The sequence below is a fragment of the Excalfactoria chinensis genome, chromosome 23 (genome assembly GCF_039878825.1).
Source record: "Excalfactoria chinensis isolate bCotChi1 chromosome 23, bCotChi1.hap2, whole genome shotgun sequence".
Lineage (NCBI taxonomy): Eukaryota > Metazoa > Chordata > Aves > Galliformes > Phasianidae > Excalfactoria > Excalfactoria chinensis.
This window is the reverse complement of record NC_092847.1, coordinates 3543389-3567063: the sequence shown is the minus strand read 5'-3', so window position 1 is coordinate 3567063 and position 23675 is coordinate 3543389. Positions and strand designations below refer to the sequence as shown.

At 57.0% G+C, this 23675-nt stretch overlaps 1 protein-coding gene across 4 annotated transcripts in view; it reads right to left on the bottom strand.

Moving 5' to 3' along the window:
• The window catches only part of GRM4 (glutamate metabotropic receptor 4), a 32986-nt gene extending 14146 nt beyond the window's left edge, over positions 1-18840 (bottom strand). Inside the window, exons 1-3 of one of the 4 annotated variants that reach the window (XM_072355776.1) lie at positions 18821-18840; positions 11677-12420; positions 6831-7047 (exon numbers count right to left, since the gene is read on the bottom strand). In XM_072355776.1, coding sequence (XP_072211877.1) covers positions 6831-7047; positions 11677-12195 — 736 coding nt within the window. In that variant the 5' untranslated portion in view covers positions 12196-12420; positions 18821-18840. Of the gene's footprint in view, positions 1-6830; positions 7048-11676; positions 12421-14307; positions 14443-16053; positions 16297-18320; positions 18599-18820 lie in introns of those variants that run through there. The other 3 variants (XM_072355772.1, XM_072355773.1, XM_072355775.1) reach the window with 3 other exon arrangements.
• Between the last annotated feature and the right edge of the window lie 4835 nt (positions 18841-23675).

Sequence of the window (23675 nt, the reverse complement as noted above, 5' to 3'; positions counted from 1 at the left end):
GGACAAATGTTGCCAGCAGAAAGGGCTGGCTGCTTGCATGCATGGGACGAGGAGGTGGCACAAGAGATGGGCCCATAAATAAATAGGAAAGGAGATGAAATCGATGGCAATTCAGAAGTAGCTGAGTTACGCAGCAGCTCCGTTAAATCACACTAATGAGGATGGTAACAAAAAAAGGATACGGCCAATTAGGGCATAATGAGGAACTTATTACTGCAGCGGCTAGAGAGAGCAGGGCACGGGAGCAGGATGTAGCCAGGACAGCAGGTGGGAAAAGCAAGGAGGGAACTCCAGCAAGGCTGGAAAACTGCCCTAAGGACAGACAGCAGCGTCTGCAACCACTTCCAGTTTATTAGAGCTAATTGGGGCTCTCTGTACTCCAAAATAGCAACACAGAAGCAGCCCAGGTGAAAGCCCCAGAGCCCTCCTCCACCCATCATGCAAACGCTGGCAAGACCAATTACATATATTTTTTTTCTCCTTAATTAATGGTCTGGAAAAAGAGGCCAATGGCAGTGGGGGAGGCTGGGGCAGGGCAGAGCCGTGAGCATCTCAGTGCTCCAGCAGCCCCGGCTTTTAGTGCCTGCATTATTCATACCCCCCACTGCTGCAGGGAGGGGATTTGCCACGATGCTCCTGCTGTCTCCATGCAAAAACCCATTTAGTCAAAACACTCCTTTATGGCAAAGGAGCAGAGAGGAGGCGGTGATGGGGATGCAGTGGCTGCTCTCCCTGCTCAGTCAGCAGTGCAGCATTGCGCCCTGCCTGCGGGGCCCCACGGCTGGGGAGGGGGCAGGAGCTGAGCTCTGGGGACACCTCTCCTCCCCCAGTTTTGAGGGAGAGCCAAAGAGGAGCAGGAGACTGGAGAGTCGCTGATGGGCAGCACCAAGGGGTGCAGAGCATTTGCAGCAAGAAGCCTCCAGTACGCAGCATGGGTCCAGCTGCACTCCTGCCATGGGAAAGGCAAGCACTCCTGCACCCAGATCTGCACCTCCCAGCTGGGACAGCCCAGTCCCACAGCATCACAGGGGGAAATATTCAGCACGTGGCCACGTCCCCCTTCCCACGGTGTCACCTCCCAGAATCCATCAGCCGCTCTCCCGGTACTCTCTCATTACAGTGGGGTTAACACGTGTTGTCAAACACAGGTCAGGGTTTAATCTCCACCATTACGGGCTCGGTGGGAGCACAGCTGCTCCGGGAAGCGCAGCACTCAAGTGCCCTCTTGATTGCAGGTAGATAATAAGCTTTTGCTGTCGCTAACGTACACCATCAATCAGGGAGCGCTTTGCCCGGGCTCCCTGCGGAGCTGCAAAGCTCTGTGCAAATGCATTGGGTTGGAGGAAAGCTGGGGCTGATTCAGCCGTGCTGCAAACAGAGATGTGCATGGACCCGACTGGGCTGGGAGCACTTCCTGGGTGCTGTGAGGGCATCGGGGCACACGCAGCCTGGCTGTGGGGTATGTTGTAAATGGCTTGGCATGAGGAGCAGCAGCCCTATGCTTGCTTGGCACAGGGACGTGCAGGGATGCTGCAAACCCACGGCCAAGATGGGGCAGGAAGCCAAAGCTGGGCACCTCTGGCTGCTCCTTCTCACAGCAGCCCAAGTTGCCACCGGGTCCCTCATTGCCATCATCTCTTGGCACAGACCAACAGGGAGCACCCACCTCCCACACAGCTATTTCCCACCTCCCTTTCCTAAATGAGGCCGTTCAGATGAGGTCTCCAAGCCCAGAGGTTTAACTGGCAAGCCAGCTGCTGCAGCCCCTTCTTCATGGGTAAACTGGGGGACACCATCCCACTTTGTCACCCCAGAACAGCCCTGATGCATCCTCACATGTAGCAAATCTCAATGCACTTCACTGCAAGACAAGCATCTCTGCCTGTCCCTCCTGGGGATGGAAAGCAGGGGGCAGAGGCAGCTCCCCCAGCCCAGTCCCACCAGACCAGTGGGATCCCAGACCCTCAAAACACTCTGCATCACATCGAGCTTCCATCACAGGAGGCTGCTGGCACTCACTGCCTGCCTCGGCCTTGGAATGCATTCAATTGCTGCTCTTCAGTGCTTTGAAATCTCATCAGACGTTATGGATCTGAGCAATTTGTGCCTGCTTTTCAACTGCCCGCATTGCTGGGCCTAAAGCAGTAATTAATACATTTGCAGCAGGGAAAAGAATGGGGGAAAAGTGACTCTTCCCTTCGCTACAGCCTGGAGCCCAGAGATGCTGCACGGTGATGGCACTGTGGGGTTCAATGCTTCTGGGCAGCAAAACACGGCACAGCCTCAAAGCCCGGGGTTACTGAGGGATTCCACCCCCACAAAAGGACCCCGTTACACACACCCTGCTCTGCTCCTCCCCTCGTGGTCCCCCTGAGACCACAGCAAGGACAACATCCCACATGTGTCACCCTGTTGGGGGTGGGACAGGAGCCAGCGTGTGCCAGAAATATCAACAAGCAACGTGGGCTGCCTGCAAAGCCCAGAGCCAGCTCAGAGCCAGCTCCTGCCTCGACCGCAGCTATTAGCTCCTCTTTGTCCTGCTGCTCTCCAGAGCACAAAGGGATTACAGCCAGACAAGTAACCAGGAACAGAGCAAACAGGCAAGGTCAGCCCTATTTACAGGCGGATTGCAAGCACACAAGCTGACCAAGCCCAGGGTCTGAAGGGAGGTGGGGGGAGGGATCTGGGGGGGGGGTTCTGGCACCCACCAGCAAACAGCTTGAGGGCAGCGAGGTGATTTTAGGTGGGGAAACTGAGGCAGGAGGCCGCCTGGAGCAGCTTCCTTGGCTGCACTGTGACACACAACATTGGCTTGAGCAGAAAGAAAAGAGGAAGAAGGGGGGGGGGGGGGGGGGGACGTTGCCCAAACTCCCTGCTCAGCTGTGAGTGTCAGAGCCCCTTTTGGGGGTGACATTCTGATGCATCAGCCAAAAGTAATGAGCCCAGCGCCAAGCGGAGCGACAGCCATGGATGTCATATGGTAATGAACAAATGCATCACAAATATGTATCAGGCCCTTAACTAAAAATATAGAAAACTCAGCGAAGGATAAAACAAGAGAGGGGGGGAAATGACAGTGTGAAATTGATCCGGGCACATGACTGAGGAGCCTTGCACTCGCCTGGAAATATTGCCCTCTTCACAAAGCAGAGCGCGGCACATCACGGCGCGTGGCGCAGCACGCTGCGCGCCAACCGCTTCCATTACATAAGCATAAATCTCAGCCTTCACCTCCAAGAGCTCGAGTGACAGCAGAGGTGTCAGCACACAGAGCCTGGGGACCTGCAGGCAGCTCAGTCCCCTCCAAGTGACACCGTGGGTTGGGACAGCCCACTGCTGGCCTTGGGGCCAACCTAGATGCAAACATGAGTAACACCCACCGTCCTTGCAGGTGGGAAAAGAAAATGCACTTGAAATGCTGAAGGGTGCCTGAATGAAACACCGTCTTTACAACTCCAGCACCTGAAAAACCTCCTTGCTGATGAATGATGGCCGTCCTGCCATCAGTGCAGCCCCCGGAGGCCAAGGAGTAATTGCAGTATATAAAACCTAATGGCTCTGCAGGGTCAGGCTGCAGCACCGCAGCTGCAGGGTGGTTCTCTATGGGTCACTCAGCAGAGCACACTGCCCTGGGGTGAATTCCTGCCCAGGGTTGCTGAGGGGTTGCTTTGTGCCATGACCGCGGCGCTGCAGCCGGTTTAGCACCAGGATCCGCTCGCAATCGAAACTGAAGGTCAAGTTGCTAATGCATCAGAAAGCAAACAGCTTGAATGCTAACTGCTAACTACAGCAATGAGCATTATTGCCTGATGGAAATAAAAACCGACTCGGAACGCTCAGGCTTGGCATGAGAAATGAAGCGCGGCGATGTGCTGGAGGAGCAACACAGAGGGGGGGAGAGCAGAGGCTGCAGGGGGAGGACACTGCTGTGCCCCCAGGCTTTGCACCCCACTGTCCTGCTGTGTGACTAACAGCGGCCGGGGCCGGATCCTCAGCCCTGCAGCAGCTCTGCTACATCACCCTGACAGTCTGCAGACACCTGAAAGCAGAAATAAATCGCCGGCTGCTTTATGCTGCTGGAGGAGTGCAAATGAGAGCCAGACATTGGAGAACTGGCTGTAAAAGGAGAGGAAGGATCCTTCGCCCTCTCCTAGTGCTGGTGTAAAGGCATGTGGTGGCTGCAGAGCCATCTGAATTGATAGGGGACACAGAGGCACAACCTGGCTCTTCCTAAAACAGTGCAATGGGCAGCACAGAGCACCAGGCTGGGGGAGGCTGCAAATTAAGAAAGGGAATGGGGAAGGGAAAAGGGGAGGGGAAAAGAGCAAAGGAGGGGGAAAGGAAGAGGGGAAGGGGGGGGAAGGGATGGAGAAGAGAAGAGGGTAGGGAGGGGAGGAGGAAGGGGAAGAGGAAAAAGGAAAAGGGAAAGAGAGGGAAAGGAAAAGGAAGAGACAGAAGGCAAAGGCAAAGCTGAGGACGCCCCACTGCTCGATGCTCACGGCGGGGCCCAGACCCCCTGCTGGCAGCCGAGTGGCAGCGGCTGCGCGTCGCTGCTGGGTCTGATGTACGGCGGCACTCGTTCCGAAGGGAGCAGGGGAGCAGCGCTGTGCTGATAAGGCACGGGCTGCACTTACACCGCCGCTCTGCCGCAATTACAGTGGAATTATGCTTTTTGATAACTAAATTATCGCTAATGCACATAATCGTTGGGTTATGTGGATACACAAATTACAGGACTGCCTCAGCCCCGGATTAATACGCGTGCATTTCGGCTCCGTGTACACTCGTTTATACTGCAATTACGCCATCATATCATTAACCATCTGGTTATAGCAGTGAGCATCAACCACAGGTATCTCCAACCAGGAGGGCTGCGGAGGGACCACCTCTCCCAACACCACTCCTTACTGGTGTATCATGGAGGCTCTCAATGGTGCCCAGTCCCCCCAGCTCCCTCCACCCCACACCCAGACCCACAGAGAGCTGCTAGGTTGGTTATCATTGGGCCATACAGTGCTATGCTTGCTCTAACATAAGGAGTAGGGCTAGCTGAGCCCAATACCATGCCAGGAAACTCTCCATTTTGGGTGGCAAACCACACTCAGTGTCATGCAGTATATCCCTCATCCTCAGAAAAGTAGCTTTCGCTTTATTCCCATCATCCCTAGGCAGATGGGGCTGCAGTTAGCACTTACAAACCCCAGCAGAGACAACAGCTACACCGTTAACAAAGCCACAAACGCAGCCCTTGGCTCACTGCTCAGCATCATCCCTCCCCATCACAAGCATCATTCCCCCCCATCCCCCGGGTACCACCCCATGCACCTCCTGCAGCACCACAAGCATCACTCTCCCATTCTGCAGCCCCTGGGTACCACTCACACCCAACCTTCACACCCGCAGCCCCTGCACTCACACTTGGTTGGAGCACACACAGCACAGTGAGCACCCCAGCACCACTCCACCACATCCCCACCACAGGGTGTGCTGAGTCGCACAGACAGCCTCAATTCACTGCATCCCCCGGCTCTGAAACATCCCCACACTCCTCCTGCAGGACGGCAGAGCCGTGGAAATATTCTGTGCTTTTCAAGTCGAAATCCTGAAGAGCAGTTTCCAGGTTGAATCCCCAGATGGGCTTCTCTGCATATTAAAAGCACAGCCGGTTCTCAGCGCCACGGCGCGCGAGAGAGGCAGAATTAACGCTGTTCCTATTTATAGGGCTTTGATTAGGAGCTCGTCACCTCGAAGTTTTTATTCCCTTTATCCATTTATAAGGCCATAACACAGTTTGACTAGCTCCAGATAGGCTGGTGTCCCACCGATTTTGCCAGAACTTAATGTGCCATTCAGACACAGTTAAGCCAGTAATAGGCAGCAGCCGGCTCTCTGCAGGGCTTTAACTGCCTCAGAAAACACTCCTCAGCTCCCAGCTCCCCCCGTGCACGTTATGCTGCAGAGGTGAAATGACTGGGGGGTGAGGATCAGCCCCAACACTCCCTGCATGGGGTCTTGGAGGTGCACAGAGCCATTCCCTGCACTGTGTTAATACCCACAGCAGTGATGCCCGGGGGGTCCCTGTCCCTCTCAGCCAGCCCCCAGCGGGTGCTCAGCATCCATCCGATACCCACGAGCTTTTGCAGCACTCCCGAGGCTGTTAATCCCTCCTAAGCATCCCAATGCTCCTGTCAGCAAAACTCTTTCTGCCTCCCGACAAATCCCCGCAAAGAGTTTTGCTGAGCGCAGCCTTTCCGCCCGTCCAAAGCCTATAGACAAGTTAAAGCACCTGCCCTCAAGGATAATTCCCCTAAAATTGGGTGAAGCGTGTGCCGCTGCCAACTTTATTTTCTGTTAAAACCTGAGACTATTTGTAAAAGTCTTTTTCTTCTGGAAGGCGCCCAGCTCTGTGCAGAGGGAAGGGGGGGGGGGGGTTGGATCAGTTTGCACTTGTTTAGCAGCCAACGACCCGGCAGGTTTGAGGTCTCCTTGTGTGCAGGGAATGGGATTTGAAGATGCTCTCTGAAAGGAGCTGGCAGCAGCCACCCTGCCCTGCAGACAGACGTCTGCTCCCATCCCGGCACTGGGGAGCTGGCAGCACATCGCCCTGGGACGCGCAGCCAGGAGGCAGCCAGCTGAAGACATTGCCCACGTCATGTCCTTACAGCTCAGCAGCCATAGCAGCCCCAAAGCCCCCAGCTCAGCCCCTGAACTGTGACATCCATCTCCGCTCACGCACCGCGACTCAGGTCAGGTTGCCCAGCAAATCACCCTATTGCCTTTCCTGCTCCAAAACGCGCTTCAAGTCCCCAACCCAGGAGAAAGCTGCTCACCATCCTCCCTGGATTTCTGGATGAAGGCTTCCACACCGCTTTCCCCGTAGCTGCCCTCGGAGGCCAGAGTGGAGACGTAGTTCCACTTGAGGGCTTTGACGATGTCCACCATGGCCTGGGCCTGGTAGGTGTCGGATGGGACGACGCGGGAGAAGAAGTCGTAGCGGCTGTTGTCGCTCAGGTCTGGTGCAGTGGAGGCATAGCTGATCTGGGGGATCTGTTGGGAAAGATAAAAGCATCAGGAGAAAGAGGCAAAATCCATGCCCTCACCGCATTCCCAACGCCATAGAGCTGCCCAGCTCCCATCACCTTTCCTCCACTCGTGCTCCCATCCTGCTCCAGTTTTTCTCTTTGTTTCTCTATTATTTTCCCCTCTTCTACTCCAGGCTCTCACTTTCTATTAAATGAGATCCCAATGTTATAAACCCACAACTCCACCTGAATGCTAAACAATCCCTGGGAAGGAGCAGCACCCCTTTACCTCCCTGCAGTGCTGGAGATGAGAAAAGGGAGGGGAGAACGAGCAGGAGAAGGAAAGGAAGGAACCTTTATGAGGACACAAATGGGATTATTCTCGGTGACAATCTGCTTTGTGCTCCTTTCTGAGGGGCCACGATCTGCTCGGTGGGGAGCTGCAACCAAGAGGTGATGCACGAGGTTTGATTAACATTCTGCTCAGCTGGCAAGGTGTGCACCCAGCCAGCACTTGTCTGGGGAGGGAGCTGGGCTGCGTGGCTGCTTCCCTCCATCCCTTTTCCCTATAAATGGTTTAAATAAAACCACGTGTCCTCAGCAGGGGATGAATGGGGATGGGGATGGAATGGGATGAAGATGGAGTGGGGTTAGGGATGGGGATAGGATGGGGTTGGAGATGAGATGGAGACAGAGATAGGGACCTCCCAGCTGTGCCCCCCAGCATGCTGCATCCCATGCAAACCACCAAGGGCTGTGGAAGCGCTGCTGGGCTCTGTATGGAAAACATGTGTGGGATTAACTCCTGGTCCAACCCCTGCTTGGAAACAACACACCCAATGATGCACGGACTGTAGCAGGATGCTGGATTCTAATCAACAAATTGAAAGAGCTTTTCTCCCTCACTGTACTACCTTGGATGGAAGTGAAAATAAAAGACCAGTTCCCAAATGACCATTTGATAGATTTCCTCTGCCTTTCTCCCCCTCCGCCTTTTTGATCTCATGGTTTACAATAGCCCAACTCCTGGCATCAGCTATTTTCTCAGATAAAAGACAAAAGTTCTTTCAGGTCCATAAAAGCAAAATGCAGGCAGGGAATTCGAGGTTCTTAGAAAGAAGAAAGCTGCAGGTGGGGGGAGCTGGTGATGCATCTCCGCTGCAGGTTTGGGCACAGCACAATGAATGAAGTCACAGAGGCACCGTGTGGGTCCCAGCTCCTCACCCGGGTCATGGCCAGCCCAGGCTGAACACTGCAGCGTGGTGAGGAAATGAGTGGGATCAGATCTGCAGCCCAGAGCTCCTTTATCCCATCCAGAACAAGCAGCAACCCCAGGATAGGTGGAAAAAAGCCCCTCCTTCCCCATTTACTTCGGACAAAGATTCAGAGTCAGCATTGTTCAGAAACACCCTCAACACCCACAAGGCATCCCCAGGGCACCAGAGCACGGCAGGGGAGCAGGCAGCAGCTGGGGTGAGGAGCGCAGATGGCAGTGGGCCATTGTGGTCAACCCCAAATGCTCCCCTGATACCTCCACCACAAAAGCACTGAGTTTTCACACCCAGCCCATCACCAGCAGCCTATGAGCTCACACAGCGTCTTGTCTGAGAGCGGAGGGGCAGAATTTGTTCCAGCTTGGAAAGAATTCAACAAAGGTGACAAATCCAGCACGGCCCCACAGGAGATACACAGGGATGCAATGCCCCGCACTCAGCATAGCAGCATCCTCCCCCCACCAGCCATCAAGCCAGAGATGGGGTCAGGAGCAGCTAATTCCCTAACCATAATTATTAATTTCATGCATATCTTATGCAAACCTCTGGTTCACCGACAAGATGGAATTGATTTAATTAGAATTTCCATCATTGAGCCATTTGGACGGCAGCTTTTAATTAGAGAGCAGAAAGCGCCAAAGGGGCTGGGGGGGCTGCAGGGCCTGCTCAGACCTCAGCCCTATTGGTTACCCAGCTGGAAACAGGGGGCAGGTACCCCAAAACCACCCCACCACGGAGCTGATAACCAGCCCCTCTGCTTCCCAGATCAATGGTGACACAGCCACACTGCAAACCCACCCCCCTCATCCCAACACTCACCCCACCGGGTCTGCACCTGCCCTACATTCCCAGCCAGTGAAGCCAGTGTGCACGCAGCTCCTGCGCAACGGGCTGCCATCCTCCCTAGGGTGAATTATTCATGCTGTGCAACACCCCTGTGCTAAAAAAGAGCTCGACGACTCACTGCAACACAGGAACGGAGCGCCTCGAAGCGCTCGGTGCGCCCACTCACCACGGGAGATCCTTGCCCTGGGTCAGCACTGGATTGCAAAGCACAGCCCAGCTCCTGCCACAGCCTTTGGGAGCCTCATTTGTAGGGGATGGATTTGGTTTCTTTTCACATCACTGTGGTTGATCGGGAGAAAGTGGGTAGCGCTGAGGCTGGAGAGGCAGCAGACAGGGCTGGGAAGGAGCTGGAGCGTGCCAGAAAGCTCTGGTGGTGACGACAGAGAGATGCTATCACAAGGAGGCGAGAGCAGGGATTTGGGGGGAGGATTTTCTGCATGCGGAGCTGTGAGGAGAGATGAAACCAGCTTGGACAGAGGATGCCACATCTGCGAGTTGTTCCACTGATGTACAGCTTTAATTAGGCAGCGGCATCTAACGAAGGACGCGTTATTTATTTATGTAGCCTGGAAGCAACAAAAGCCCTGCCAGCGTTGCACCAGCCCTCACTGCCAACAGGTTTGGGCTGGTAGGGAAGGGACGGGGATGGAGCAGACCCGGGTGCAGGGGAGGGGAGCACAGGATGGGGTTGAGGGGGCACGGAGGGACCAGTGCCACAACACACCCAGCCTCACCCTGCACCCAGGGGCTCATCTCCATGCGTCTATCTTGGCTCTATTTGGCACAAGAGCTGTCCTGGCACTTTGCACCAAGGGCTTCTGCTCTGGCAACAGTTGGGTGCACGGTGCCAGGGTCAAACCTATGGCTCCAGCCCAGCAGCAGAGCATCGTCTCTTAAGGGAACAGCAAAAGGCAACGTGAGCACAGCAGTGCCTGGGGAGGAAAACGCTTTGCTGAACCTCAGAGCGGAGCCGCCTGCGCTTAAAGGTCAGCGGCAGCGTGAAATGGAAGTTGCCTTATTTTCATTTTAAGCATGTCCGTGCCATAAACCCACTATTTGAATAACAAAGAGCGACGGTGAGCAGGCAGCACAGGGCACAGCGGGACACAGAACCCTCCGGGATCAGTGTCCCCATCCTCAGTGCCTGGTGGGGAGATGGGGGCTGCAATGGGGACACTGAGGTTTGTCCTCGCTGGGCCACCAGCACCAGTGCCATGGAGCATCCATCGGGGCTGAGCCGTGTCCCCCCTGTGTGGCTGCTGCTGCTTCACCCAAGCCACCAAATTTGGGGAGAAAGGGGAAAAATAACCCAAACCCAACGCAGCTCCCTGCACTCCTCCGCCTGTCACTCCGCTGCCTCCTTCCTCCCTCTCTGAAGCAAGCCCTCAATCTTTTTTGTCTCGGCAAATAGCTTTTAAGTTCCTCCCGCTCCCTCTAATTTATATTATTTTAATTATTGAATAGCCCTCTCGCTCGTCGCCTGGAACATTAACACGTTTTTAAAAGGGACCCAGAAAAATCAAACTCCATCAGTGAACTGTTTTTCAGGCTCTGCTAACAGCCTCCAGCCCTCCCAGGAGGGCTCAGTGCTCTGCAGCGTGAGGATGAGGAGGGGGAGGCAGCCAACCCCGCGGGAAGGGAGGGTCTGGGGGGCTCAGAAAGGGAAGGCAGCACCCAGAGCATGGCTTGGGGCATGTGGCACTGCAGGGTGCAAAGCCTGTTTGCATTGCTCTCTGCTTTTTGCTGCTGAAGGGGCTCTTGTTCAAACACTCGTGCTAGCCCCAGGACATTGCTGAGGATAAATAGATGCACAGCGTGGGGGATGTAATTATGAACTGCTCCGTTTCCCTGCAGTTGGAGCAGAGGGAGAGCCAGCCCTCAGATGATGCCACGGCCACAAGCACTGCTCCTCCTGCACACCCTGAGCAGCAGCAGAATGCAGTGGTGTCCCTACATAATGCCTGGGCTGGAGCACCAAGCATCCCCTCCTGCAATAACTGCCTCCATTGCAGCAACAAATACAGCTCCAGCAACTCGGCAAAGGTGTGACCTTACAATGTGGGTGTATAATCCAAAACCTCCTTATCGAACTGCCCATCACCATAACCCATGTTGGGATGGTGTGCATGAAAGCATAGCTCCTTCTAACATGAGCACTGTCTGCCTTGGGGAAGATCCACCAGGACCAAGCTCAGTGAGCAACTCACACAGGGATGGAGGTGGCAAGAAGGAGCCCCTCGTGTCCTGTGGACAACCTCCCATCCGTAACCTGCAAGGCCATCTCCATCCCACATCCTTGCTGATGCCAGCAGTGCCAGCATCCCACCCTCTGAGATAAAACCCTGCTGCTGCAGCATTGTCACCAAGGGAATGGAGGAGGGGATCCCTGGGGACACGGGGGAGGCAGGAAAATGGTTTTAAAGACGCTCGTGAGAGTTCCTGCCTGCCCCCAGCCACGGAGGAAGAAGGAAGCGTGAGCAAGTGCGGTGCTTTCCCCACACGGTTGTTTTTGCCCCTATTTTTGGGACCCGTACCTTGAAGAGCCGCAGGATGTTGGCCACCATGATGGAGACAGAGCTGCCCGAGGCGCCGATGACGCCGACCACCCGCTCGGGTTTGGTGATGATGGGGGGCCCGCCGTTGACGCAGCGCACCTCGGTGCTGTCCTTCTCAATCAGGGCTTGCACGAAGGTCAGCGACTGCTCCAAGGCGTGCGTGTCCCGCGAGCACGTGTCCAGGATGCGGGCACCCAGCGTGATGTTGGGGAGCAGGTCGGGGTCGTTGTTGATGCGGTCCAGGGCGAAGAGCATGGCCTCCAGGCGATGGATGCCCTTCTCCTTCTTCAGCTCCCCGCAGGCTTTGCCCTCGGCACCCCGGCCATGCACGGGGAAGAGCCCCCCGAGAGTGATGTCCCCGTCAATGCGGATGGAGTTCATGTGTGGGTAGCCCTGGCCCTTGGGCTTGGCGGCACCCCCGGGAGCCCAACCCCAGCTCCAGGCACTCAGGAGGAGGCAGAAAGAGAGACGCTCCATGCAAAAAGAAGCCCCGCTCATCGCCAAAGCCGTGCTGGGGCAGAGTGCGCGGCCCGAAACCCGGCAGCGGTCAGGCAGGCAGCATGGCTCCAATGGCTCCGTCAGTGGTCCCCATGGGTGATGCCAGCCCCCTGTGTGCAGTGAGTGGTGGGGCTGCTATGGGGTGTCAGGGCTGGCATCGCTACGCTGGGGAGAGGAGGCAGGGATGTGAGCCCAAGCAGAGCCTCGGGTCCTTCCTGCAGAGCCCTTGGGAGGGAGAAATGGGAGAGAAAGAGAGAGAAAATTAAACAGGGGCACAGAGAGTTTCAAGCTTCCATCAGAGAACCAATGGAAAAGATTTGGGATATGGGACTTTTCTGCATCTGGGCTGAGAGGTTCACATGTTTGCAGGAGTGGGGCCAGGTGAGAGGCTGGATGGGCTGCAAGGAGGCAGCAGGGTCCATCCCATCCCATCCCATCCTCTCAGGAGAGCTGTCGGGTTGGCTCAAGTCTCAGCACAGTATTCGGAGAGGCAAACCCAAAAGCACTCACAGCCCTGACCCCTCCTGCCTTAGAGCATCCCACCTACCTGATCCACAACATCCTCCAGTCCCCATCCACAGCCCTGCCATGTGCAGGCTGCTGCCATTAGCAGCTTGCCTTCATCCCTGTGCAATGAGGCCAAGCAATGGAGGCACCAAACAGCTCAATCCCAGGGACAAGGGAGCCCAACAACTTCCCCACCACCTGCCACGAGGGCATTGCCATCAACACTGCACACCTGTGCAATGTGCTGCAAATCAGGCTCAGAGCTGGTCGAGGGTTTAAGCAAAAGCTGATCTGGCTCTGCAGTGAAGAAACCAGGAATTCCGTATCCAAAATGCCCCCTAAGCATTGCTGCTCTTCACTAAGGCTGCTGAGCTCTGCATCGGCTGCTGCTTTCTTGCAAGCAGCAGTTATGGACAGCTTTCAGCAGCAAATATTGAGCAGCTGATTGCAAAGGTGCTCAGCCCCCGAGCTGGGTATCAGGACTTGTGGGTCAGAGCCTGCCCAGGGTCTGCTTGGCATCCTTCATTGGGACAGTGCTATTTGTCAGCCTGTGCTCACACCCTGCAACCTGCAGCCCGCTGTCCTTGGAGGTTCCCCTGCCCCGCAGCAAACCCCTGCCTCAGTTTCCCCTTTGGGGTGGGTGCTCCCTTGTAGCAGCTGCTGATGGATGCTGCAAGGGCAGCACATGACTAATGCAAGGCACCAAAAAGCAGAGAGCACAGCAGACAGATGCAATCCCCAAGTAGGACGGGCTGGAACGACCCAAAGAACAGCTTAAATTACTCTCAGCTCTGGTTCAGAGCTCAGCAATCAGCACCTGCTGGGCTGGACCCTCCCCAGCCCCGTTGGGGGTGATGTTGGAGCTGAGCCCCTTTACACCCATGGAGGAGACTCAGAGCTCCGCAGCCTCACCAGCTGGGAGGGCCCTTCCCTCAACTGACCCCCATGAATTATGTACATCCCTGCCTGTTGGAGCCACTTGAAGGCCCTTCTCCAAAGCATTTCTGACAGCTGGGGCTTTTAAGACAACCAGAATTACCCAGTGCTGAGCTCTGTGCTTCCCAAGGCAGCAGCTGGGGAGTGCTGCAGAACGAAAGCTGCCCCAGCTTCAATGCCACCTCCCAGCAAGGCAGTCCCATGGGCACAACCTTGTGAGTGCATCCCATAGGGATGGGGGACAGGGGAAGGTCCATAACTCCACAGGGACAGTCCCATCTCCTCTGGGGCTTTGCAAGCACCATCCTGTGCACGGAGCAGGGCAAAGCAAAGCACCTCTTGCACCCAGGAGCTGCAGTTGTGTCTCTTCTTGTGCCTTCACCCCAGGAGCCACAGTTCTGCTGTTGGAGCTCCACGCAGCTCGGAGCAGAAGCTTCCCCCCCACCCTCCAAGCCTGCAGCCCCCAGAGCCCACAGCCTCTGCCTTTCTTCTTGTAAGCTTTTCCCTCTCTGCTCTCTCCCTTTTGTGCCTCCTTTGATCATACAGTCTGAACGAACTGAAGGTAAAAATATCATGGCAGGCAAGAAAAAAAAAAGCGCAAATAATGGGGAGGGGAAGAGCTGGTTTGAATCCCTTGTTGAATCATTAGGGAGATGCAGCCTGAATTACCGTATGAGCCTGCGCTGCCAGCAGCCCGAGCTCTCATCAGAAGGGGCAGGAGATGAGAAGCCATTTCTCCAAGATACGTCCCCTGGATGAGGAATCCTCACCCTAAAAATCAGAGTGAGGAGGAGGTGGGTCCATCCCTCTCCCAAGGAATGGGAACTGCAAGCCCTGCACCTCCCCAGCAGCTCCTCCTGCACATATGGAGGCACACCTGTACGAGCACTCAGTGGGGTGGGGAGCACACCTGTGAGCAGCGAGGTGGCTGAGCTGTGCTCCTGATGAGCAAAGAAGAAACACACACGTTTGCAAGCACCTCAGTGTATGTTTGCATCCCAGGAGCAAGGCTGCTGCCTCTTGTTTCCACCAAGCGCTCTGTTGGTGAGCAATGAACCTCATCTCAGCCCTGCAATGCTCAGATCTGAGACCTGGCACAGGGTGCAAGGACTAATCCCAGCCAAGCATATTTCCAGACCCGGCAGGAAATCCCACGGATTATTGCCTTGCTTGGGTCAGATCAACCCAACCAGCACCCGGAGCTGCCCCCCAAACCATGTCGGGACAGGGAGAGCCAAGGGGGTAGGAGGAGGTGCCCCAGCACCCTGGGGATGCAGAGGAGGTGCAGCACGGTGGCATCCTGCCCCCCTCTAGTGGTGGCCGCGCTCCTGAGCCACCTGCCATCCCGGAGGCACGGCCATCCTCGCTGCCAATGCCCACAGAGGATCCCATCCTGGCACAGCCTTCCCCAGCCACCAACAGGCTTCAGTTCTTGCAGCTGTGAGCACTGCACCGGAGCTGCAGCGAGGCTCAGCTGAGGTGCACCAGCTGCAGAGGAGCCCAGTGCTGCCACAGGCAGTGGTGCAGCCCCAGCTGCGGCGCTCCAGAGATGGACCCTCAACCTCACAGGGGCTCTGCTCCTCCCAGGGTGACAATCAGAGACTCATAGAATGGCTCGGGTTGGAAGAGACCTCAAGGACTATCCAGCAAGCAGCTGGCAATGCTGGTGCAGCTCTGGGTGAGGCAGTCGGATCCCGTCTCTGAATGCACCACCAGCAATGTTTGCAGAATTTCAGAGCCGCCTCAGTGGCACCGGGATTTTGCAGCAATGCAAAAGCTCCTTCAAAGGGGAAACCAAGAAAGAAAGGAAGAAATGGGCCGTTTCTCTTCGGATCAAAACGAAGTTACTGCACTGCCATCAGCTCTGTGCAGCAGGGAAGCAGGTTTGGCTCTCGCGTGCCCAAATGCTGAGCACTGATCACAGCAGCTCCATCACTGCGGGCAAAGCCAAGAGGCGCAACATCCATATCCCACGCAGAGCTGGAGGCTCAATGCAGGACAGCAGTGGGTACCCACCTCATCCCACCCCACCCCTCCAGGCAGACCCCCTGCCATCCCCCCACGCTGCTGCCATTCCCTCACCGGCACCTTTTTGGAAACGAAGGCCATTTCTTTGCCCACCTGCTCATCGTTCAGCAGGCAGGGACAGCAGCACAGCACAACACCCAGTCAGCTCACTCGAGCTCTTCCCCACTCGCAATCTATTGAGGGGAACTTGGCTCCTGCTTTTTTTAATTGCAAAGCCTCCGTGAAACACAGCGGAATTCAGACGTGGTGAAGGAGGGGATGCCGGGTTAAGTTCTCTCTCGCCAGGCAAAATCTTAAGTATTCAGGTCGAGTGCCCCAGTGTTCGCAAAGCCACGGCTCAGCAGGCAGCAGCAAGCAGAAACCCCGCATTTTAACCCCAAAACTCACCTGGATCCACCCCAGGATGCAGCTCCTTCGGATGGATGCACAGACTGATAGAAATCCCAACGCTTGCACAACCCCAGCCCTGCCGGCCCGCTCAGCTCCGTGAGGTCCTGCAGACACCAGGATCTGCTGCAGCCACACTCGGTGCTTTGCAGGAAAGGCCGATGCTCCCCAGTTCAGCCCCACAGATGTGGGGACAGCAGCAGCCCCACGCCGGGTGCCACCGCTCCACGCTGCCCTGCAGGCTGCTGCAGCCCAGTGACAGCAGCTCCCGCTGGGCGCGGATCACTCCAGGAGTATTTATCATGCTGTATATATATATATAAATATATATATATATACCCTTAACTGCAGGCAAACGCTCTCCTTCCCCCTCCCTTTGCAAAGCAGGCCACGCTTAATCCCTCACTTTGAAGGATTGGCTCGCAGTGAGGGGAAGGTAAGAAAGGAGGATTCGGCTGCAGAGCATCGACGGCAGCGCCGCACCTCAGCGGGCTCCCACTGCACCCAGCAAGCAGCTCCAAGGAGCCCTGCTTCTGCCACACAGCAGAACACAACAGTTCTGCACATCGGAATGGTTTGGGAAGGGAGCACAGCTGAAATGTTGGTGCCCAGAGATGCCTGCAGTGCTTTGTGCTGTTTCTACTCCCCATCACGCCGGCACCCTGAGCTCCCCCTCTAAAAGCACCAACCTCTGCCTGCACCCAGCCCTGCAAACACAGAGATCCCTGCCCTCGGCCGGGTTTGGTGCAGGGCCATCAGAAAACACAGGGCCACCGTGAAGAGGAAGCCCCACCGTGAGACGTGAAGCAAAGGATGGTGCCCACGGTGGGCTCAGAGCTGGGGAGGGAGCGGGTTGGTGCACGTTATAATTAGGACCTGCCACTTCTTCAAGCCGTTGCCTTTCTGGGAAGAGCTGGCAGGGGGTGGCTGAGCTGACAAAGCCTCCTCCTGCCTGATGCCAAAGTTGAGGCACGTGATGCCCTTTTTTTGGGGAGCCGGTGGGCTCCTCCAAACGGCAGCGCTGCGCCCCAGGGTTCAGGCTCATCCTGCAGCACAGCTTCAGCTCCTGCTGAAAGACCCACCAGGAAAGCCCCCTCTTTGCATCCCTGGGGTGCAGGGAAACAGCTCCAGCTCGGAGCCTGCTGCAGCCCCCCAAACAGATCGGCTCATATCCACAAAGCCAGGGCAACCAGAGCCTGCCGCTGCCCTTATAAAGCTGATCTGCACAGGGGACCCAATTCACCCGCCCCCCAACCCCCCTCACCCGCCGCAGCAGTGCAGAAAAATCCCTGCTCCCACCCAGAGACGGCAGGGAAGGAAGAAAGCTTTTTCTTTTGGCTCTCCTCTTGGCATTTGCCTCAGCTCCTCGCTTCATTCAACAGATCGGTTCCGCTCCATCCTTCCCCACCGGCACACAGCCAGCACCGACAGACCCCCCCCCCCAAGCCCCCCAGCCCGGCTCTGCGCACCCCCAGCCCCACATCACCTACACGATATGGTCCCCCCCCTCCACACATACACACACTCCCTTCTCCGCCGCAGACACCGCCGAAGGCAGCGGCTCGACCCCCGGGGCAGCAGCAGGAGAGCGGCAGAGCACGGCCAGCTCATCGCACCGGGGGAGGAGGAGGAGGAGGAGGAGGAGGAGGAGGAGAGCGGCGGGGCCGCGTTTGGAGGCGCTGGGAGAGTTGTCCGCTTTTTTCCCACGGCTGCCAACTTCGGCTCCCAGAAAAAAAACAAAGGGGGGATAAATAAAACCACCGAGAGGCGACAGAGGAAAACAAACCCCGGGAGCTGCGTGTGCACAGCGGCTCCCAGCCCGGAGATGGGGCTGCTGCAGCTCCGCGTCAAGCTGCGCCCCCACCAGCCCCCCTCAAGCTGTAATGTGGGAACTCCCACCCCCGGGATCCCCCTGCCCTGCGGTCAGCCCTGCGGTCCCTGCCGCGCTGCTGCGGCGATGTGAGGGCAGCACCCCCCGCCCCGAGCCCCCTTCCCTGTCCCGTCCTCCCCCACCCAGGCTCAGGGTAAAGCCGTGGGGTGGCCCCTCTGCGTGTCCCGCAGCGCGGGGTGCGGCGGGGAGTCGCGGGGCTCCCTGCTGCAATCCCCACCGCCGCAGCCCCCACCGGTAATTAAAAAATTAATTATATATTAAAAATAAAAGGGGGGAGGAATACTGGAGCGGAGAGAGCGGGGCTGCAGGAAGGGAGGAGGGGGCAGCCGCTCTGCAGGAAGGTTTGGGAGGGGTCGGGGGGACGCCCCGCACTTACCCGCGGGCAGCGCACGAAGTTGGCGGCGGCTCCGACCCTTTCTCCGGCCGCGGCCGCCGCCTCCGGCCCCGGGGGGGGCTCGGGCAGCCAGGGGGGGCCCTGCGGCATGCGGAGGGGACGAGCCCTGCCGGGGACAAACCCCCCCCCCCCGCAGCCCCGGCCCCGGCCCGGAGCCGAGAGAGCCGCAGCCGGGCGGGACCCGCCGCGCTCCGCAGCCGCGCCGAGGAGGAGGAGGAGGAGGAGGAGGAGGAAGAGCAGCGGGAGGAGGAGGGCTGGGGACGGGGAAGTTTTGCATGAAGAAACGCTGGGAAGCCCGCCGCGGGGTTTGCCAGCCTTTTAAAGCAGCAGCGCAGCGCAGAGAGTTGGGGGGGGGGGGTTGATGGGGCACCCCACGCCCCCCCGTTTACCCCCCCCCCTTGGGCCGGGGAGGGGGGATCAGCCGCACCCCCGCCCGCCCCCACCCCCGGCAGTGCGGTCACTGCGGTGCATGGAGCCGATACCATCGTGCCCCCCGGACCCGTCCCCTCCTGGTCACGGAGCATCAAGATGGATTTTGCTCATCTCTGTCCTCTCCTCCCGTCCCTTCCCACCACCTGCAGCCGTCGGCGGAGCCACGAACACAGCAGCAGCAGTGACAGGCGCCCAGGCCTCCCACACCTCGTGGGTCACGTTCTCTAATTTCTGCATTTCCAGGAGCAGAGGAGCATAAAACTGAGGGCTACAAATGCTGCAGCCTCTGCCAAGCCCTGTGAGACCCTCCGGTGCCAGGGGTGGACACAGGACAGTCCCTGTACTGGGCTCAGCTCCCACTTTGTGCACTGTCTGCCGTCCCCAAATTCCACCTTCCCACAATGAAATCAGCAGAACGTCACCCCGGGCTGCTGCCCTTCTCTCCATCACCCACCCTGTGCACATTCCCATGGCTGTGCACATGCATTGCCCTGTTTTTGTTGCTATTAAACAACCCAGCAGGCTCTGGCAGCTCTAAGGAGCCCATCGTGTCGCGTCGATTCATTAATCTAGAGAAAACGCAGCCCCCAAGTAATGACCATTGACACATTAACTGCTCCAATCCATCACAGTAATGAGTGTGAGATAATCGGTCACTGGAGCAGTGGCAGAGCACACCTTGCATGTGCTCAGACACCCCAGGCCCTGCACACGGGGGATGTTGCAGCTCCACCAGCCCCGAAACACAAAGCATGGCCCTTCTGACACCCATTTCCAGCCTTGTGTTCGCTGAGGGTTGATTTTAATCGCCTGCTTGGAATTGTATAACAGCAGCCCTGGGTGGAAGGATGCAGCAGTTCAGGTCTCAGTGCTGTAGGGCTGGATGCTGGAGGTGGAGTCGGCGTCCCAGAAGTGCTCTGGGCTGCCTGGCTCCCAACACAACAGCCTGGCCTGGCTCTGGAGGAGCCCAGTGCTGTCCAGCAAGATGTTCTCTCCTGGAAAGCTGGCGGGCCGCCCTCCTGCCATTAAATAGGTGGCAATATTCCCATGGAGTCGGATGCTCACGGGATCGTGCCCGGAGTGCTGTCTCCTGCAGACAGATCAGGCTGTTGCAGTGATCTCATACCCAGCCAGAGCCAGAGTGCTTCTCGTTGGCATTCAGCTCTGGTGCAGAGGAGGGCAGCCCTGGAGGGGGGATGGGCCCTTCCAGCCCCCCATGCACGCACCCAGCTCTCACCCAGCGTCCGTTTATCTTTGTGGTCTGTGGGTTGTTTCCAAAGTAAGGCTGCAAAACCAGACTGATGAGTCTGCCTGGCTGTTCCCCTGGGGCCATTTAGGGGTGCAGGATTGGAGCGACCCCATTTCTCCACCCTGGCTGACAGGGTAAGGATGCACCCAGGGTAATAATTGTCCCAACCTGGTGCAGGACAGAGATATATGGACAGGAGTATGGGGTACACCCATTGGTGCCCAAGCTCACCAAGGACACCCCTGCCTTCCCTAATGTGACAAAGCCTTAGGGCAGCCCATCCAGGCCCTGGTGGTGTCCCAAGCTCATGGGACGCACATGGGGCTGAGGGGGGCTGCAGCCACCATGGGATAAGCCGGGCACAAATCCCCTCACTGAAAGCAGCTCTCAGAGGTGCCCTAAGGTCAGCCTTATCCTGGCTGCTTCGGGTTGGGTGAAGCCCTCCACCACCTCAGCAGGATTTCAGGGCCATCCGGGTGAAGGATTGGGGTCTTACTGCAGCAGGACAGATTGGACACGTGGCTCTGCTTCGCTCAGGCCCCAAGAAATCGTGATGGAAGCTAAAACTGCACAGAATTTTGGGCTGAAGCATCACCAGCAGCATTCTGTACTAGCGACACTCTGCACTCTTCATGCTGAAGCAGCCACCACCACCTGCAGGAGCAGAGAGAGAGCAGCAAAGGGAGAGCAGGGCTTTGGGCACATCCCTCCCTCCACCCCGGTTCTCATTTCGCATGGAAACTCATGAAACAGCCACTCGTGAGAACCTTTGCTCCTTTTCCACATCTTTTTACTTGGAGGTCCCTTAAGTCAACCTGGGGGATCAACTTTGTGCTCGCGACATGAAGCCGGGCAAAGCAGCACCTGGCTGCCACAAGATACCACTGCCCCAGAGCTGACAGCTCGTCCAGCAGCGGGGAGAAAGCTCCAGTGGGAAATATCCATATCCACATCCATCCCCCCCCCACACACACACATACAGCATCTCTCCTCCCCGAGCCCCATGGATGTGCAGCTCCATTTCTCACCATCTTCTCCCCGCTGTCAGCCAGGAGCCAAACTATCAGCGGCGCTCATGTCAGCATCAAGAACGTCAAAACACAATTAACATTTAGAAACCTGGCTCAGCCTGATGGGAAAGGCCACGACGAGGCGGGAGGGATGCGAGCAGTGGGGGCGGGTGGGAGACATCCCAGGGGTAAAGTGAGGAGAGCAGCACACAGGGGGGGGTTATCTGATGTGCACAGGGCCATCCTGAGAGCTGTGCTGCACACCCCACTGGAGTCACTGCTGCAGACAGTGCTGGTGTTCAGGTGAGGACATTTCCAACCATCAGATGCTCCGGGAGAGTCTGACACTGTCAGCAGATGGACGCAGGGATCGATACGGCCTCACCAGGCTCCAAGCAAGAGGAAGGGAACAAATCGCTGCCTTTATCCTCTTGGAGGCAGGTTGGGAGGAACCCACCCCACCCTGAGCTCCAGCTCCACGCTCACCTCCAGGACACGGAGATCACCAACATCAGCAGCTCCAGCAGCTCAGCATCCTCCCCTGACCCTCCAGGCCTCGCATGAGGCTCGTGCACACCATCACCCCCATAGCACAGCAGGAGCACAGCTCCCACCCACCACCTCCAGCCTGGCTCCCCTCCAGCAGGGAAGGTCACCACGTCCCTTTTGCACACACAACCCAGGAGACGCTCTGCTTGCAGTTCTTATTTTATTATTTGAATAGAGGAAAACATGAAACCGCATTTATGGACCGGACTCTGCAGAAGGGTTTGAATTATTGATGGCTGAGCCACCACCTCCTCCTCCTCCTTCCTCTTCAATGAGAGAACAGGGGATGGGATGAGCACAGCTGGAAGTTTGCAGGTTGTTGGCAATGGGATGTGAGCAGCACATGGGGCAGCCCAGCATCGCCCCGCAGCCAGTGCCCACAACCACCCCGAGCTCTCCTGCATTGGGTAATCAGATACCAAAGCAAGGCAAGGATGGCCAAACAAAACCCAGAGCCAAAGCAATTCGGTGTGCCCTAAAAACACCCCAATTACAGACCTAAGGGGGGGGGGGAGGAGAAAAAAAAGTGACAAATAAAAAGAAATGGCTTTGGATTTCTTTCCATAAGAAAGAGACTCCTACACACAAACAGAACACGAAGATGGGTAATAGATATGGATATTTCGGAGAGCAAAAATGGTACTGACTGAGCTCTTATTGGATCAACACGCACACACTGAGTCCATGTTTCTCTTGAGGAGTGAGGATAATGGGATGCCGAATGTCAGACCGCTTTAAATATATATAAAACTCATTATACGCTTCATGACTAACCAGATTTTGATGGAAAGGGTTGCATTTTAAAGAAATGGAGGGGGGGGGGGGGGGAGAATAAAAAGCCCATCCGGGCTCACGGGGAGGAATTAGCGATGAAAGAGGGATGATTCGACTGCAGGTTGTGAGCGACAGCCAACACCCCCCCTTCCTCCTCCTCATGAGGAAGGCAGCTGCCCCCATGCCAGCTCCTGGCAGCCCCCCCCGCCCCCCTGCTTCCCCATTTTGGGGTCTCCGAGCCCCCTCCAGCAGCTCCCCTCACCCTGGAGCCCGCACTCTGCCCAGCCGATGTGACCCCCCGGCAAAACGCTGCTTGAACCCGCAGCCACCTCTTCGCACGGACCCCCCTGCGCTCCCCCAGGTGGCATCTGTGCGCACTGAGCTCACGCAGCCCCATTCCCCCACACTCTGCGCTGCTCCCCATCGCTGCCCAACCTCCTCCAGCCACAACGCCGGGTCCCTCTCAGGGATTTATTCCCCCCCTTAAATTCATCGCCCCCGGAGCGAAGGAGGACAAAGGAATCGCGGCCGGGTTTCGCAGCCCAGATATGGGAGCAGCGCCGCTCTTCTCCTCTGCAACACTCCCACCTAACGGCAGGAAAGAGAGAAAGCCGACATTGCAACAGCAACCCAGCACCCATCGCACGGGCAGCTTGAAACGAAGAGCAAAGTCATGTAAAGTGAGCGCTCAGCATCACAAAAAGGCACGGAGTGGAGGTTCTGCTCAGCTCCGTTTGGATGCAGGAGGGTTTTTGCCACCTGCGGTGCTCGTGGGCTGCGAACTGGCTGTAAAGAAAAGAAAACTAAAGGAGAAAAAGGAGAGAGCACGTTTGGTGGTAAAATTAACAGTGATGCCCAGGCGGCATCAGCAGGGCGACGGGAGGAAAAGCTTTCCATATTAACTGACACAGATGCTTCAGCCCTCCCATCCAGCAGCGCTCTGTGGGGAGGGGGAAGCAATGGGGTCTGCGGGACCCCCGAGGTGCAGGGCAGCCCCAGAATGGCCCCACCAAAACAACAGCGCCGTGCCCCTCCCAGGCCCTGCATAATTGATGCAACATCTTCCTGAAAGAAATACCCTCCTCGGGCATCAAATATTCATGGCCTCGTGCTTTGCAAGGAAACGCTGCCTTCCTTGGAGCCCGAGCAAGCAGCCAAGGCCAGCACGGATTTGCTTTTGCAGGAGTAATTATGTTGCTCACCGAACAACCCAGCTGTGCTGGGGGTGTCGGTGCGTCCCCCCCCTGCAGTGAGAAGCAGCGCTGTATCCAAAACCCACCGCAAAGCAGAAATCCTCATTGTCTGGGTGGCAGAACGCTGCCA